This window comes from Xenopus tropicalis, chromosome 5, assembly GCF_000004195.4.
Source record: "Xenopus tropicalis strain Nigerian chromosome 5, UCB_Xtro_10.0, whole genome shotgun sequence".
In the NCBI taxonomy this organism is placed as follows: Eukaryota; Metazoa; Chordata; class Amphibia; order Anura; family Pipidae; genus Xenopus; species Xenopus tropicalis.
In genome coordinates, this window is record NC_030681.2 from 111,390,375 (window position 1) to 111,408,957 (window position 18,583).

General features: G+C 39.7%; 1 protein-coding gene across 4 annotated transcripts in view; it reads left to right on the forward strand.

Annotated features, from left to right (window-relative positions):
- pld1 (phospholipase D1) overlaps nucleotides 1-18,583 on the forward strand; it is a 96,419-nt gene that overhangs the window by 38,352 nt on the left and 39,484 nt on the right. For all 4 annotated transcript variants that reach the window (XM_031902209.1, XM_031902206.1, XM_031902208.1 and 1 more), the window contains exons 2-3: nucleotides 15,648-15,833; nucleotides 17,191-17,327. In XM_031902209.1, coding sequence (XP_031758069.1) covers nucleotides 15,680-15,833; nucleotides 17,191-17,327 — 291 coding nt within the window. In that variant the 5' untranslated portion in view covers nucleotides 15,648-15,679. The remainder of the gene's footprint in view (nucleotides 1-15,647; nucleotides 15,834-17,190; nucleotides 17,328-18,583) is intronic.

The window sequence follows — 18,583 nt, forward strand, 5'->3', positions numbered from 1 at the left end:
ACAGACCCAGTGCATTCCTTCTGTATCACTTGTGTTACTGGCTAATCATACAAACCCTGCTGTGAGTAAATCCACGGAATGGCATGGACAACATTACAGTACTGTTGCATTCTAGCTTGTCTTCACTGAGATCGTTTTTTTCACTATAGCCCTGGCAGGCACGGAATGTTTCCAAACATCTATGTGTGATTTTTAGCAAAGGCTGACCAGGATGGGTGGCCTTAGTAACCAGTTTTAATATTGATGGTGAAGTTGAAGCCTGCACCTAGGCAAAAATGTAATTATTACTTACTGGACATGAGTATGCCATCTCCAGCTATATCTTATAAGCTGTCAGCTACAACTTCCAGCATCAATTTCCAGCTTGAGCCTGGGAGGTAGAACAGCAGGAACAGATTTGGACAGACCTGATTCAGTGTAAAGCTGGCGACACGTTAAGATTTTTAAAGATCTTTTCATTATGATAAGACCAAGCTTATCGTGAAACATTCACATGATTCATCAACAACAATAACCATTTCAGGAGATATGGTCTAGTTGAAGCTAAGAAACTATGGTAGCTGCCTGCTTGGTCCTGCAAACAGTTGGACGTTGTTAAAGGAACAGTAACACCAAAAAATGAAAGTGTATAAAAGTAACTAAAATATAATGTGCTGCTGCCCTGCCCTGGTAAAAGTTGTGTGTTTACTTCAGAAAGTCTACTATAATTTATATAAATAAGCTGCTATGTAGCCATGGAGGCAGCCATTCAAAGGAGAAAAGGCACAGGCACATAGCAGATAACAGATAAAACACCATTGTATTCTACAGAGCTTATCTGTTATCTGCTATGTAACCTGTGCCTTTTCTCCTTTTTTCCAGCTTGAATGGCTGCCCCCGTGGCTACACAGCAGCTTATTATATAAATTATAGTAGTGTTACTGTAGCAAACACACCAGTTTTACCAGTGCAGGGCAACAGTGCATTATATTTTTATTACTTTAAAGCTCTTTCATTTTCTAGTGTTACTGTTCCTTTAACGACAATTTTCTGACCAATGTCGATGAAAGATTGCTAGATATACGATCGTTTGGTGCATGCTAACCTTATAATAATTGTCGGATCAGAATAAATTGGTGGCTAAGTAAAGAAATATTGTTACGTGTATGGCCAACTTAAACAATCTGCTTTTGGTAGATTTATAATGTTTGGTGTGCAAAGTCATGATTAGGTCTAGAAACCAATAGAAACAAGGTGTTTGTTTCCAACAGTGGCATAAGTCTTGGGGTCTGAGTTCCCCTGCAAAAGATATTCACCACCATGCACGACCCGCAGCCTCCCCTTTCCCTGTGGAGTCTAACCCCACTGTTGTTACAGTACTGGCTCCAAGTAGCAGACCCATAAATTCTTTCTGCTGAGTGGATTGTATAAGTCACTAGGGCTGGATCTGATATTAAAGGTGATCTGATGCCACAAGGAGCCCCAGGAGCTGATGGCATGGCATGGCAAGGTGCAGAGTGCAAAAAAAACCAAAAGCCATCATATTTTTTGCACTTTGCACCCTGCCACACAATCAGTAAATTACCCCTTATATCTTGATCTGACCATATAAACATTCACTGCTCCACATCTGGGGTACTCACAGGCTTTTTGGTCCAACTGTAGACATTGTTTCACATGGTGATTTTTTTTTTTAATTATGACCCCTTCTGAACACACTCCTGTACAGGCCAGTTTTATATAGAGCTCTCAATATAGCTGTCAAGTACCTACCATGAAGTATGGGGTTACTAATATTACTGTCCTTACTTTCTCGGAAACAGCAACAGTTGTATTTATGGTGATTTTGTACAGTACAGGGGCAGTGTCCCACACCAAATGACAACATAAGCTAACCTTTACTGCAAGGATAATTTCAATATACAGGTATAGGATCCCTTATCCGGAAACCCGTTATCCAGAAAGCTCCAAATTACGGAAAGCCTGTCTCCCATAGACTCCATTTTAATCAAATAATTCAGAATTTTAAAACTGATTTCCTTTTTCTCTGTAGAAATAAAACAGAACCTTGTAATTGATCCCAACTAAGATATAAATAATCCTTTTTGGGGGCAGAACAATCCTATTGGGTTTAATTAATATTTTATTGATTTTTTTAGTAGACTTAAGGTATGGAGATCCAAATTACAGAAAGACCTCTTATCTGGAATACCCTTGGTCCCGAGCATTCTGGATAACGGGTCCTATACCTGTACTATATTGCTCAGGAGAGTGTGGCTTATTCAACAGTAAGCCTTGAGTAAAAAATTTGGTATTATAAATAAAGGGGATAAATTTGACTACAATATCCATTAAACAAGGCATGTAGCACTGCACGCATAATACATTTTAAGACTTACTGATTTGTTTTGCAGTAGTTGAACATTGGGCTTCTATATTTGGATGGCAGAACACAATAATTGATTCACTGGTGGCCACTGGGCACATTTGAACATAGTCAATAATCCATAGCAACAAGGCTCCTATCTTAATGGAGCTTAAAACAATTACAAATATGTGTAGACAGACTGAGGTCTTGATATTAACTAGTATCTACCTCATACCAAGTGAATTCTGGCTAAATGTGCACAGTGTCTCACCCCCCTGCTGAAGTTACAAGCTGTTCAGCTCAAATTGTAATTTTCCTTTGTGAAAAGTTATAACATTTGCATGCAAGGGAAATAATAATGGTGGAATGATAAGTCACGTGGTTGCCCAAAGTGGGTAAGGCTACTGGACTCCTGAAAACAGCGCAATATTTTTTTATTTTTTTTTAGATCAGTTAATTTTTATTGTCCAAGTCCCACTACAAATTCTGAAAGGCTACTCTATGTGAAATTCTGGAAAGTACTCTGTATGGCTCTCGTTTTTTACAAAAAGAAGTGTTAGGGAACCAAGCAGAGTAAAACAAAAGAGCTAAGAGCTAAGAAAAGCACTTTTTTGAAAATCAAATTAGAAAGGCACAAGTACAAACTCCAATAAAGAAATTAAGGAAATATATTGTTTCATATAAGCCATTTTTAATCAAAAAGGTATTGTGAGGTCTTATCTGATAAAATCTAAGCTATTTTTATTCAAACAGAAAACGCAAAACATGGAGTTAATCATTGACTTGCTGTTGGTTTGAAGGTCTGACTGTTTTGCTGGAGGGTTAGGAAAAGCCTGGTACGGTATATTTGTACAAGGATGGTTCTGAGGATCTTAATGATTCATAGTTACAATGGTCATTGTTTTTGTGCTCATTCTTGAAATTGATAAATTGATTGATAAGGGATTTACTTACTTATGCCACATTTTCTGCTTATTTTGGTATATTGATTGCCTTGCCTTTAAAGGAGACATGTTGGATAAATGGGTAAAACCCTAATTTTGTAGGCAATTATGAATAATATACGGTGCTGGTTTCACTTTGGGCCAAATATTAATCCTCTCTGTAAAAATGGCCCCTTTATTGGAGCTCCCTATAGGTCCTATCAGTTTGCCTGAAAATGGCCCCTTTATTGGAGCTCCCTATAGGTCCTATCACTTCTTTGACCATGTTTGAAATGAAGAGTGGGTGTGTCCTAACTGTCCATGCCAAAAGCACAGTAGGAGGGGTAGAACCAATCACAGCCCTGCACCCACACAAGCCAAGACAGTTCCCTATCAGGTCAGCCTAGCTGCTGATTGGTTCCTATCCTACAGTGCAGTGTACTGAGGGCCGCCGGCCCCCCTGCACATCCAGAGAATTCAGCCAGCAGGAAGTGGAACAGATGGGCGGGGCTAGTAGGGTTTTGGCAGAATTTCTCAATACATCAGTCTGAAACACAACTTTTTTAAGCACAATCCTTCTATATTTAGAGGAGTATACTTCACTGGTACGTTCTTAATTTTTATAGGATATGTCTCCTTTAAAGGAAGACACACCAGTCATATTCAGCCTTTTGTCCATGTGAATCTTGCTTATCTTTTATTTGATGCAGAGGATAATGGGAGAACCCCATCTAAAAGCAACCTTTGCAACTGATCCTCATTTTTTCTCTTGTTAAAAGAAAACTATTCCCCCGAACAGTGTAGGTCTCTACAAAAATATATTTTTTAAACAGCTCATATGTAAAACTCCCCCCCCCACCTGGGATCATAATGTTCACAGTGCACACAATTAAATCAAGGACACACATACATGTTAGGTCATATCAGCCAATTAATGGCCAAAGTTCTGTGTACTCCCACACTACTTCCTGTTACAGTTAGAGCTGCATTATTTCCTGTCATGTGATCTCTGAGGGAGCACACAGCCCATCACTAAATGGTGGCTCAAGGGAAAGGATGTGAAAGGGCAATGTTTAGTGATATCACTAAAAACTCTGAATACAGATAAAATTGTGCTTGTCTAATACAGTGTTTACATGTATTTCCATTGCACATAGAAGAGAAAAAGATTGGGTTATCTCCTGCACAAGTGAGCAGGGTACACATGCCTGCGTGAATCAGTCTTTGAATGCATATAAATTATTTTAAATTTCTGGTGACTATCTCTCTTTAAATACCAGTCGGGTTATCAGTTCTTTCAGTCTGTCTGTAATAAATCTAAGATAAATATGATTTGCTTGCATTAGTCAGACTTCTTTAATTTAGGTGATTTCCTTTAAAGTTCACTGTCAGTTTAATCAATCAAGAAATCATTTACATGATAAATGTTTTAGTCGCGCCAGTTTGTGTCAGACACCATATTGTTATGTGGAAGAAACATCAATATTTTGTAACAGTTTATCATACTCGCTAATGATCATAGATAACATTGTCAGAACCACCTTCATGAAGCACTGTTGGAATTTCTGATGCAAGCCCTTGGGTCAGTTATCTATGTATTACTTTAGGGCTCTGGCACACGGGGAGATTAGTCGCCCATGACAAATCTCTCTTGTCACGGGCGACTAATCTCCCCAAACTACCATCCCACCAGCAAAAATGTAAGTCGCCGGTGGGATGGCACACGCTGAGCAGGGGATTTCGGCAAATCGCCGAAGTTGCCTTGCGAGGCATTTTCGACGATTTGCCGAAATCGCCTGCGCAGAGTGTCGCCCGTGACAAGGGAGATTTGTCACGGGCAACTAATCTCCCCGTGTGCCAGAGCCCTTACCTCCACTAGTTACTAGGTTAATGCTAATTGTCTTTAAATAAACATAAAGGGTCATTTACTTTGGCAGAAGTGCAAAAGCACAGTAAAGGTGGCCATACACAGACGGATTCTGGCTGCCGTTATGTGTCCTTTAGACCAGTTCGGCAGCTTATCGGGCACTAACGTCAGGCCTGCCCGACCGACATCTGAAATCGCCCAGATCTCGATCAGGCAACTTTGAAATGTAGTCGGATCGGGACCACATTGGCTCGTTGATGCAGTCCCCCAAACAGACTGACGCCTATACCATCATCAGTTTGCCTGAATTACCCTATTAGCCCTATATCGCCCACCCATAGGTGGGGATATTGGGAGAAGATCTGCTCGGTTGGCATGTACCTTAATGGGATGTTGCCCCCGGTTAAATCTGCCCTACTGGTGGCAACAAATCTTCCAAAATGCCATCCCTTTCTCTAACATGAGAATCAACGCAAATAAATTACATTACCTGCAGCAATTTAGCTTAATCGTGGGGAACTGCTTTCCCTCCTCGCAAGTTAGGGAATGGGTATGGGTGTGTGGGAGAGTGAATGCCTATCTCCCCCTTCCTGCCCCTCAAAATACAGCACTGTGGAATGTAGGCAGAACTGTTTTTATGGGGGCATAGAAACCTGCTGCAATTTTATTAGGCAGGAAGACAGGGTGCAAGAAAATAGTGAATTGCACCTGGTTTTTTTTGCACATTGTTTTTCTAGTTCTAAATGAACTAGAGTTTATTCACCTAAAATGTTCAAGTAATCGGTGCTGACATGGAACTTTCCTTTGTAGGAAATACCATGTTAGCCATTGAAAAAAAAGTGTGAATTCTCTTTTTTGCACCCTCTTGTTAACCCCACCCTATTCTGTCTTTGTATGTATAAATGTCTAATAGTACAGTTTCATATAATGTAAAATCTTTAGTCCTTAAGGAGAGATATAGTGGTATAATTTAGCATAATCTTGTCATCGGTGGCCAGCGCCTAACAGCAAAGCAGCTCCAGACACAGTCAACGCCACTGAGGTTAGGGAACTCAGACCTTGCTAGCTCCAACACTGTGCGCAGCTTAGGTTTACTAATTGATGGGGAATTAAACTTCAGGAGCCAAATTTCAGCTGTGGTGAAACATTCCTTCTTTCACCTAAGGAATATTGCAAAAATTAAACACCTCATTCCTTCTGAGGTTCTTCCAACCCTAGTTCACGCCCTTCATCACATCACGACTGGACTATTGCAATGCCCTCTATGCAGGCCTTCCAAATAAAGACCTACACCGCCTGCAGCTAGTACAGAATGCTGCTGCAAGATTGCTAACAAGCCAACCCCGCAATTGCCACATAACACCAATCCTTTTGCTCACTACACTGGCTACCCATAAAATAGAGAATCCTTTTCAAAATTGGCATGCTAACATTCAAATCCCTACATGGCCTAGGCCCCGGATACCTGAAGGACTTGGTGCAACTACGTCACACCTCCCACAATCTTAGGCTGATGCCACACGAGGCGTAGGGCTGAAATTTTCGGCAAGCGGAAAAACGCTTGCCGAAAATTCAGCCCTACGCCTGCTACTTGTGCCTGCACCCGAATGAATGGGATACGCTCGGGTGCAGGCACATGTAGCCGATATACGCATGAAAACGCGAGACTTTGCATTCTCTCGCGTTTTCGTGCGTATATCGGCTACATGTGCCTGCACCCGAGCGTATCCCATTCATTCGGGTGCAGGCACAAGTAGCAGGCGTAGGGCTGAATTTTCGGCAAGCGTTTTTCCGCTTGCCGAAAATTTCAGCCCTACGCCTCGTGTGGCATCAGCCTTAGATCAAATGGATCCAATAATCTGACCACCCCCAGAGTTCAATTGAAAACCTTTGGATCCAGAGCTTTCTGTCATGCTGCCCCTACCCTGTGGAATGCCTTGCCAAACGGAATCAAGACAGCTCCAACCTTGGACACGTTTAAATCAAAACTGAAAAGCCACCTGTTTAGCCTGGCATTTATGTCCACATAACTTTCCTCTGCACACATAGATATGTACTGATTTGAGACAAGCTTATGCGCTTTGGGTCCCACGGGAGAAAAGCACTTTACAAATGTTTCGTTGTTGTTGTCGTTGTTGTAAAAGCTTGCAATTTGTATTTACTCGGTTATCCAATAACATGTTCACAATGTGAAAATTTGTTTATTGCACACGTCTGCAGTACTGACCTCATTTATGTCAGCTGGAGCCACAGGAGGCAAATTAGTGTTTTTGAGCTTGCTGAAAATAGCTTCCAATGGGCACTTTCACTTGTTGAAGTCTGTCTTCCAGCATCCTTTGCATTCAAACAGAAAAATTCTAATCAATATTCTACAGCACCTCCTGGGAAAACATTCAGTGGTTATGTTGTTTCATTAGTCTTTTGGATAATTTTCCTATTGGTGTGGTTTTTTTTCTCACGGTCTCTGTGGGGTTGGCTTCATGAGACTTTTCCAGCTTTTGTCTGTTAGCAACTTTATTTTTAATAAGGGAAGTTGCACAACTATTATGAAACAAGCACTCAGATAAAGGCCACATTTGCCATAGGAAGTTTGTCATTTTTTGCACAGCACATCGTTAGAGGGAAGGGAAGGGGCATCAGCCATTTTAGATGGCGTTTTCAGATTCAGAATTTGTTGCAGTTTTGTCCTATAGTAAATCTTGAAAAAGTTGCAACTTTTTTTTCCTGCAATTTTTAGCGCTAAAATATCAGAAAAAAATGCATCCATTAGTAAATGGTCCCCTTTGTGTAACAACCACAATATTTGCAATAAATTAACATTTAAGGGGACTACCTATGAAATGTAAATTTAAATTTGATTATATTGGTCTATTGTGACCCCTTAGAGAATAAATGATTCTAATGTTATGTTCCACCCTTTTCTTTGTATTTTTTTTGTTATGCTCGATTTTGCCTTTTACATTGTCCATCCCTGGTTCTCTTTTTACTTTGTCCAGTCATATGTAGAACTGAGAAGACCAAATAAAAACCGAGGCAACTTAATTTAACAATTACGTTAATCTTCTAACATTCACTTGTTTTAGGGAGTTGTATGGAACTTCATCTAAGATCTTTACCTGTTTAATAGGTTGGATGAGTCCATAGATAAAAAAAAAATACAATGCAGATAGTCTCCATGTATGGCATATACCTTAAAAGTTTTCCAAGGTGTATAGTGGCTATAGACAGCATGTAAGGCTCATCCAGTTGCGTTCATGAGGGTGTGCCTTTGCAGATGCTTGGCCTGGCACGTCTCTTTATAATTGGCTGATTGCCACATTCTGGTAGACTAATTTCTATTTCACTGACGGCCAAATGTAGAAATATGAAGACACTGGGCATTTGTCGGGCGACTAATCTCCCCGTTTGCCAGAGCCCTTAAAATGTGCCTTAATTGCTATTTATTAAGCCTTTCCAAAAAAAACAGAGTTTTGGGCTGTATTCACCTCCCTTCATCAAAGTGTGATATGATTATCTATGGTGGCCTGCCAACTCTGACCTATATCCATGTACAATGGATATTGGGCAGCTCCTATTCGCGTATTGCTGATCAGATTGCCCTGCTCTTTTTGCGAACAATAGAACCGTGGCCATACATTGTGGCCCGCCGTATTCCATCCATTTACCATGTGGGTTGATTGGTTGAACAGCATAGCAGATTGGTCCATGCGTGGCTGCCTTGTGACTCCATGGAGATAATAACTAGATGATTGTTAAAAGCTAATTTGTCTTTTTAGCACTTTTCATGGCAGTTGAAGGTAAACATGTTCAGCATCACACATTTTCCCTTGAATGCATATTGTCATGGAGACAATCTGTCACAAATTTCCCAAAGATTAATCAAACCATCCGTTAATTTGGAAAGAGAATTAAAATGTTGGATTAACAAAGTCTGCATATTAAAGAGACATTATATGCCTAAAAACAACTTTTCCATTAAATTGGATTTGTGTTGAAATTACATTTTGCCTGTTTTAATTGCAAAAAAAACTTATTTTCCTATGTTTTGCCATTATAAAGTACTAATTTTAAAGCTGGGCTATGTTCACTGAACTTAACCCCCTCTCTTCCTTTATAGACTGGGCACTTTGTTTAACAGTAGATAAGGAGCCCTTAACAAACATCTCATCTCCTCTGTTTTGTATAAGCCATATTCATTCGGCTCATAAGCGCACCAGAGGCGACCCCTTCCTGCTGATGTCTGTCAGGGATATTAGTCGCATGCGGTTAAATCTCTGCTTCCCCAAAATGCCTTTCTGCTTGTCAACAATGTGAATCACCAGTGGAAAGGCATATTTTTTGCTTTGTTTTTCTGAAGTTGTGCAAAATTCCCTCCTGCAGGCAACATCACACAACTTCAGGAAATGGGGAGATTAGTTGCTGTTCTGTTGACCATTGGTCGCATGAAAGATCGTTCCCACCCTCCACTGACGTTCAGGGCTGAACCGTCAGATATGGAGAAACAATAGAAATTCTACCTCCTTCTGCCGATTCAGCCCTGAACGTAGATTATGCTCGGGCGCCATCAGAATTTTTTAACCCGCCCGATTGAGGAGTCGACCGATATCCGCAGCCTTTTGCGATATTGGTCACCTCGTCGAGCCGCCATACACGCACCCAATATTGTACAATATCATCGGTGCGTGTATGGCTAGCTTTAGATTAGAGGAATGATTTCTTGAGCAAGCATAATATTCAAGGCTATATATATATATATATATATATATATATATATATATATAATATATAAGTATAGTAAGGCCTGTGTTTGGACCAAAACATCAGCCTCCCAATAAAGTATCTTTGTTTCTTAAGTCCTGAGTAGGGCGGACCCTTACTGTACTTTGGATATCTTCAACTTTGGACTGCACCCAGGCCAGCATATTGGACTTTCACGTGAGTGCCGGACATCTGTGACTTTATATATATTTAATGTACAAGTCCTAAAATTAGATAAAGAAAACCTACTTAAACAAATTAAAGAAAAATTATTATATTTGGTCATGTATTTATTGAAAAAAAATTATCCAATAAAATATCTGCATATGGTGAAAGTAACTGAATCCTTAGGATTATCATATAATTTGAAGTCAATGGGATGGCATTTGGGTGTTTGTGGGAGACCCTGTTTTATTTTTAGCACAGGGTTCCAGCAAACCCTGATCAAACATACAACAGATTTGTTGAATTGTATCAAGGCTCGAACAAAGGAGGCATCTGAGGACCTCAGTAAAAGAGTTGTTAATGCCTACAAGGCTGGAAAAGGTTTGGACTCCACCAATCAACAATCACACAGCTTTATACAAATAGAGGAAATTCAAGACCGTTGTTACCCTTCCCAGAAGTGGTCAACCATCCAAGATAATTCCAGTTGCAAGGCATCTAATAGTCTGAGAGGTTACAAAGGAACCCAGTGTAAGTTCTAAGCAACTGAAGGCCTGTCTCACATTGGCCAATATCAGTGTTCATGAGTCAGGAGAACACCATCAGGAGAACACTGAACAGCAATGGAATGTATGGCAGGGTAGCAAGGAGAAAGCCACTGCTCTCCCCCAAAAATATTGCTGACTGTCTACGGTTTGCTAAAGATCATCGGGGCTGTGGATTCGAAGTCGGAGGCAATTTTGGGTACCTGGAGTCGGAGTCGGCAAAAAATAAACCGACTCCTACTAAATTTAAATGGGAATAAAAATAAAGCAAGTTTAAATGTCCCAATTCACAAACAGTCATAATTAATTACTTCTCTGCTATAAGAATCAAGCCCAATGCACACAGTGCATAAACGAACACGTTGAGTGACCATGAAGCATGTTTTCATTGACTGTATGAATGTATAAAATACATTAGCATATTAAAAACAGAGGAGTCGGAGTCGTGGAGTTGAAGTCGGAAGTATCAGAAACTGAGGAGTCGGAGAATTTATCTACCGACTCCACAGCCCTGAAGATCATGTGGACAAACCAGGATGGATGAAGCTCCATTCACTTACTTTTGCCATACACAGATATGTATTTGGATCATTATTTTTTCAATAATGACCAAATATAATTTTGCTTCACTTGTTTAAAGAACATGTCAACCCCAAAAATAATTTTTTGCCTAATAAAAGAATTAATTAATTCTGCTATTAAAAGTAGTGTCTGCTTGTCTATTTCTATTCTCTGCCTTGCTGGCTCTGGCGTTGGAAACAATGTAACAAATGCCAGCAGACTTTACAGACCTGACTTGCTTTAGGAGCCTGGCACTGGCAACATTGTTTAAACCAGGAGTTTAGCAAATGCTGCTTTCAATAGCAATTACATTTAAAAATAACTTTTAAAGCACTTATAATTTTTAATAAATTGATATTGGAACGTTGCTTGGAATTATGTTTTCTTTTAGGCAAAAAAATAATTTTGGGGGTTGACATGTCCTTTAACTAGGTTTTCTTAATCTTTTATGAATTGTTTGAAAATTAGATGATGTTTTAAGTCACATTTATATAAAAATATAGAAAATTTGAAAAGGTTCACAAAATTTCAAGCACCACTGTGTGTGTGTGTATGTATGAGAGAGAGAGACTGACTTCTGCTATCAGCTTCCAGTTGCAAACCATGTCTCGCCACCAGTTTTTGAACTGGGTTAAAAAGAGTGGAGGGATGCTATGTGCTCTACTCGTAGCATGGCATGCCAAAATTAAGCCCACCCGCCAACACTTTCTGTTTTTGCCTACGTTAAAACACAAGTGTGCAGTGTACACTTTTAGTCATGGTACAGCCATTTGGGGAATTACATAGGCTGGAGGGTGGTGCAGAGTTCACTCTTTAGGCTATTCAGTGCCTCTGTGGCTGTACTGGTGCTTACAATTTGAGGGGGAAAAAAGACAAGCCATTAAGTAGGAAGTAAGAAAATGCTGCCCGTGCATGATATGTATTTAAAAGCATGCGGAAGTGCAGAGCAGCAAAAGAAAGTTCCAATATTAGAATTAAAAAAACATTTTTGGGACTCCATACTATTGCATCCTCCCTGGGGGGATTCTATTTTACAGAAATAAAGAAGTGGATGGATGGCATCCTTCCCTAATTCCAGCACTGCTCACCACTTTATAAATCTCTACCCCTTTACTTTCTTGGATAATTCTTTTGCTCATTCTTGCCCACCCCTTTCTGTAACCAAGAAAGGTGCCTTGCCCACCAAACTCAGACTGCTATTAGTAGCAAGTTGTAGGAAGCTGTTTAGGGCACACACATGTAAGCGGCTACTGTGGGATAGCTTCCATAACCCATGCTTTAGATTGCCTATACTGGAAAATAATGCTTTGCCTGAGATTCTAATTCTATATGCAGTACTGGGTGTGTATTGTAGTGATTGAATTGAATTGTGGATTACATACCCTTTCTACTTTTCGTGTTTGAGTTCATTTGTTGCTTATTCTCTTCTGAACAATATATTCAGATTTGATTATGGGAACTCATAGAGCAGGGTGCTCTAACTGTTGATGGCACCCTAGCTCTCATTTTTTTGCTTTTTGAATGTGCTTTTATCTTATCTGTAGCTAAGCTGTTGGCCTGTTTACCCTTCATTTATTCTGTGCAAAGGTTAAATTGCTTTCTGTGGTAACAAATATCCTGGTATTGATGCTGTTTTTCTTTCATGTTTTGAGAGGCTGAATGTCAGGGCAGCTTTATTACCATGGCACCAGCTTCCTTCTCCTGTGAGAACCTACCACTTGTGTTTTTCAGGCTAATGATCTGAATTTTGTGTCAAATGTTCCTTCAGGAGTATAATCTGGATCTGTAAGCCTGGAGAACAGCAAAGAAAACAAAAATGATTCTTTCTATTTATGATGGATACAGGAAGTCCTTATAAGAGCTCAGTGATTTTCTAATTGAGAAGCATCATTTTTTAAGGCGCCCTGCGTGTTTAAAAGGATGTAAATACAAAAAAAAATATTGGGTTTTCCTACAGTGCTGTGTCTTTATGCTGTGTGCATGTACACAAGCTTTTATTTGCTCGTTTTGAATATTGTTATTGGGACATTTAATAGATCATTGAAAGAACAGGTTTATAAAGCTGTCCTGCCTCATCTGATTGCTCAGGAAACTCTGGAAGTTCAGTATATAAAATTTTATTTATACACACATTAGTTATTAGGAATTAGTTATCCTTTGGGGCCATCACCAATATGTTTTAATTTATCATTATTGGGTCAAATGGACAAGTAAGTGGACAAGTAAGTGTCCATGAATGCTCTGAAACACATTGGAGATAGGGTTCTAAGGGCAAGGGCACACAGGGCGAGTTGTGAGCCTGTGGATAAGTGCAGGCTGAACGTCTGCCCCTGCTCTATAAAAAATCTTCTATTTGTGCCTGCACCTGAAAGCACTGTATCCACCTGGGTGCAGGAACACGTCAAGTCTCTGTTGGCGGATATGATGTAGTGCATGATTTCTTATAGAATATAGTGTCACTTATGTCAATAATGGCAACAGCATAATTTGGTACAAGTTCCTTAATGCATACCTTCCAATATTTGGAAAATAGAAAGAGGGACAAAAAGAAATGCCACACATATTGTGGCAAAAAAATTTTGACCACCCATTTTTGTGACTACACCCTCTAAATACCACTCCCAATTTACAAAATTTTGCAGGTTATTTAAAGTTTGAACACATTTCTGGGGGTTTTGGGGTCTTGTTTTATGTGTTTTTTACAGTTTTGATAAAAAGGCTGAAATTACCCTTTAGGCTGAAAGTCTCAGTTCCCCCAAGGGACCTGTTTAGCTAATTAGTTACAATTGTATTTCAATGCAGGTGTAGCTTGTTAACTTTCTGGGCTCTCTGCCCTAAAGCCCACTTATTTAATTAAGTCTGAGAAACAATGTATCTAAGTGCAGGTGAAGCTTGTTAAGATTTCTGGGCTTGCTGCCAAAAGCTACTTTTTGATTAAGTTGGTATGTTTTTCAGTGTTCAGTGCAGGAGATCAAGGGGAAATGAGGGACTTTTCAGTAAGAATCCGGGACTGAAGTTTTGCTGTTAAAGTACTGTCCCTTGAAAATCGGGACCGTCGGGAGGCATGTTTATGCAGCCCTGGAATTACTTCCAGCCTGTACTTTTACTGCACTTCATCAGAACATGCTCAGCCAGCACTTTGGTGCTTGCCAAAAGTAGGAAGGAGCTTGTATTTCTTACAAATACCTTTGTTTATAACATTGGCATGCTTTATTTTTTGTCCATTATAGCATCTTATGCTTGCGCTGGGTCCTGCACCAGTGCACAACAATATGTATTAGTTCTGCGGGCTGACATGCCTGGAACACAAGGGATTTTCTGCCATCAGTGTCTGAGAGATAGTTGCTAATTGCAAATGTGTTTAACTGCAGAAATAAAGCTGAGGGCAGCCATACATGAATGGATGCCAAAAAAGGGGCCATATATGGCACTATCACAAAGGTAGCAAATAAAGAAACTTCACACCTGCTCAATGAACCTTCTGATATTTATAGTACATAGATATTGATTGGGACCATTAGGGCAGCATATATGTACTAAATATCATACTTTTTAGTATGATGATATTATCAGTACTTGTATGACTGGCTAAAAGGGGACCTGTCACCTTAAGAAATAATTCCAAATTGTTTTCTATTGTGTTTGTCAAGCAAAATAAACTTTACTTACACTATATAAATTATTTTAATCTTATTTTCTTCAGCCTTGGAATTCACAATTGCAGCAAGCTGGCAGGGGCCATTTTGTGGACACTGTTATCAAAGCTGGCATTGCATCCTGCCAATATCTTGTTTCTGTGCCAGTATGGGGGGACCTGATACCCATGTCCATGCACTGGTTACAAAATTACATGGTGAGGAGGGAGGGGGAATGTGAGGAGGGCTTGTGAGGACAGCTGGGATTTTTAAATGCTTATATAATGGGTATAGATGTGGTAATAAAAAAATGATTTGGGGTTTCATGTTTAATTTGAAAAGAACTTTTATTATACAGCTTTTTATGTCTGGGTGACGGGTCCACTTTAAGGCTCTTACTGGTCTATGTTGCAGTCAGGGTTTTCCCAGAAAGATTAGTCTTACAGCTGAGACAACCTTGACTCTATTTGCATTGATGAATACAGAAAAGTGCTCTTGTGCAACTTTTTGTCCAGAATCCTCCCAGCTTGACTCTGTGCAATGTTGTGAAGTTTAGGGTGTTCTCTCTGCTTAATGTATTAAACATAAATCTCTTTTGGTCTAAGATGATTTACTGCCTTTTAATACATGGGGTATGTGCATACCGCTGCATTCAGCAATTACAACCTTTAATCTTTTTTGTAAAGAAAATCAAGTTTAAACAATTGTTTTGTAGCAAAGTTTATTATTCCAATGAGCAGAGCAAGGATTATCTATTACCATAGAATTGGAAAGTAAGTACAGAAACAATAAAATAACCATATGTTTTTCAGCTGACTCAACTGATTTCTATCTTCTTTCCAACAGGCCCTTGTGTTGCCAGCCTGTTAGTGTGCATTATGTCTCTGAAACTAGAAAGATCTATAGATTCCTCTGCCCTGCATAAAATTGCAGCAGACATGAGCAATCTCATAGAAAGCCTTGATACAAGTGAGCTCCGGTTTGAGGGAGAAGAAGTGGATGCTGACATCACAAGTGACACCAAAGTTAGTGGTAGGTAACTTAGCATTTACAGTGTGTGTGTGTGTGTGTGTGTGTGTGTGTGTGTGTGTGTGTGTGTGTGTGTGTGTGTGTGTGTGTGTGTGTGTGTGTGTGTGTGTGTGTGTGTGTGTGTGTGTGTGTGTGTGTGTGTGTGTGTGTGTGCAAATATTGGCATTGTGCAGTCTCTTGTGTGTACCATGCTTGGCCTAGAGACTTTAATGGCAACATGGTTGCATAGGGATTAGCATTTTTAACATGCAGCAATGAGGAACAGTTCTGATCAGAGTATTGTCTACATTAAAGGAGAACTATACCCCCGGCTATAAAAGCCCCCTTAACTAGCACTCCCTTGACCCCCCCTCACCTCTCCCTTATCACATAGTTTCTAACTTTAACAACTGTCCCTATTGCTAACCCCAATCTAAAACAGCAGCGTACCTGGCCAACATCATCTTTGCAACTGAACACACTTCGGGTCTCACCACCGACACGGACCCTGTTTGTGCATGTGCAGTTCAAGGTAGCAGAAAATCAGCTTCAACTGCACATGCTTGCAAGCAGGGTCCATGTCAGTGGTGAGACCTGAAGTGTAGAAGACGTCGGCCAGGTACGCAGCTGCGCTACTCTGCTGTTTTAGGTTGGTGTTAGCAATAGGGACAGTTGTTAAAGTTAGAAACTATGCGACAATGGAGAGGTGAGGGGGGTCAAGGCAGTGCTAGTTAAGGGGGCATTTATAGCCCAGGGGGTATAGTTCTCCTTTAAATTAATATTTTATGTCTGTGTTTGTGTGAGTTTCCTTTTTTGTGCTCTACTGTTCTCCCACAACATTTCTGACAACCAGACCTGATCTGTGGGGGAGGGGGGGTTTGGGCCTCTGAGTACTTAAAATGCCAGGGCCTGTTTGTATCCTAGTCCAAGTCTACTGACTACTTGTTGTAGTTGGATTTAAGCAGGCAGTAATGAAAGTAATACAGGAAAGCAGCAAGCAGATTTCTTACCATACCAGAAACACAATAATAGGTATGTCTGTAGGCCACCTATTAGTAAACACTTAATGCAGCTGTAATACAAAATATAAATATGTATTATATACGAGAGAGAGAATCTGAAAGCGTGTTGCATGCTCAGGGACCTGGTGCAAAAGAAAAAGAAAAATTTTATTGAAAAAACTCCAGGGCTGTTATTTTGGTGATGGGTGTGCTCCACTCTGTTCTTGTTCTCTCTCTCTCTCTATATATATATATAAAAATATTGCTGTTGTAGTTTTAAAAATAGTGAGTGCATTTCTAATATAGTTAATTTAGTATGCATATTTTATCAGCTAAATGCCTTGGAATTTAATGGTTCTTTTTGTGTTGCTTTTGTTTAGGTGCCTGCTTTCCATTTTCTGCCATCTATCACACAAAGGGATTCAAAGACGCTGACCTTCAAGCATTTTTAATTGGATGTCCTATAAAAGTTCGGGTTTTGGAAGTTGAACGTTTTGCATCATCTTCTTCCTCAAAGGTGGACACGTTTTTTACGTCTTGTAGTACAGCTAAAATTGTTTATAAAATAAGTTGCCTGCTTTACTCATGTTCATGTATTACAGAAATAAGTCTCCATAGCATCTAATAATCAGTGTTGTCCCATTATTTATTTTGGTATGGTATTGATATGATAAAATGAGTGGTCGTATTCTAATGCAAATAGTGGCTAGCCCTTATTTATGTGTTCTTTACAGTTATTTAAATGTTTTGTTCTGCCAGCTTGAACATTAAAGCTGATTGCTGGGGCTTAATTACCTTAGCAACTAGGCAGCAGATCACAAGTAAGATTAGTAGGGGAGGGTCCAAATAGAAATATAAGATTTAAAAACAAGAATGACAATAACACTGAAGCCTCAGTCAATCTTTTTTTGGTTGCAATGGGCCAGTCAGTGACCTAGAGAACCAGATTGTATTCCCAGTTATGACATAATCATAGTAGTCCTTAAATAAGTCAAAAACTCATCAGTTTAAAGGTATACTTCCCTTCTAGCCATGTTTCAAATCCCTAATTTTAGAGAATGGCCAAAAACATTGTTTCTTAACATTGGGTCTCCAAATGCTGTCAGACTATAACTTCCATACTCCTCCAACAAATTGTCAATGTAAAAACACACTTGGGGACACCTTAATCAAAGTTCGAAGTTCGAATCCCGCAGTGGGAAAAATTCAGATTAGATACAATAATTTCTGATGATCGCAAATATCATGAGAATACTTACGAAAAAATCAGCCCCCAAAAGCTTCCCTCACCAGCTGCAGGCTGGTTGCACTGATGCAAGTGACCAGTCAGACTTCATCAGGTGTGTAACTGCCAGCCACAAATTCTCAACAGCGATATGCCATAGATTGTCACATGCAAATTCAGGGTAGGATGTGCATGTGCACATAGTTCTCCTATTATATTAGAAAATAGTAGCACCTATGGCAACTACTTAAACATGGTCCCCAAATGTACATGCACATATCGAGCAGTGGCAGCTTGTAGGTATATGATTTGCCCATACAGAGAGTGGACTGTGCCAGCACACAGCTTCAGTGTGAAAAGTTTGTGCGAATACACCAAAAACTGCCTGTGCCTCAGGGCCGAAATCCACCCACTGCACTTTTAAAATATACAGTATTCTCAAACATGAATATGTTTAACAATAGCAAAATGTCTATTCATAATTAGGGGCCTATTTATCATGCTGTGCAAAAAAACAAAACAAAAAAAAAATTATAAAATTCTTTCTT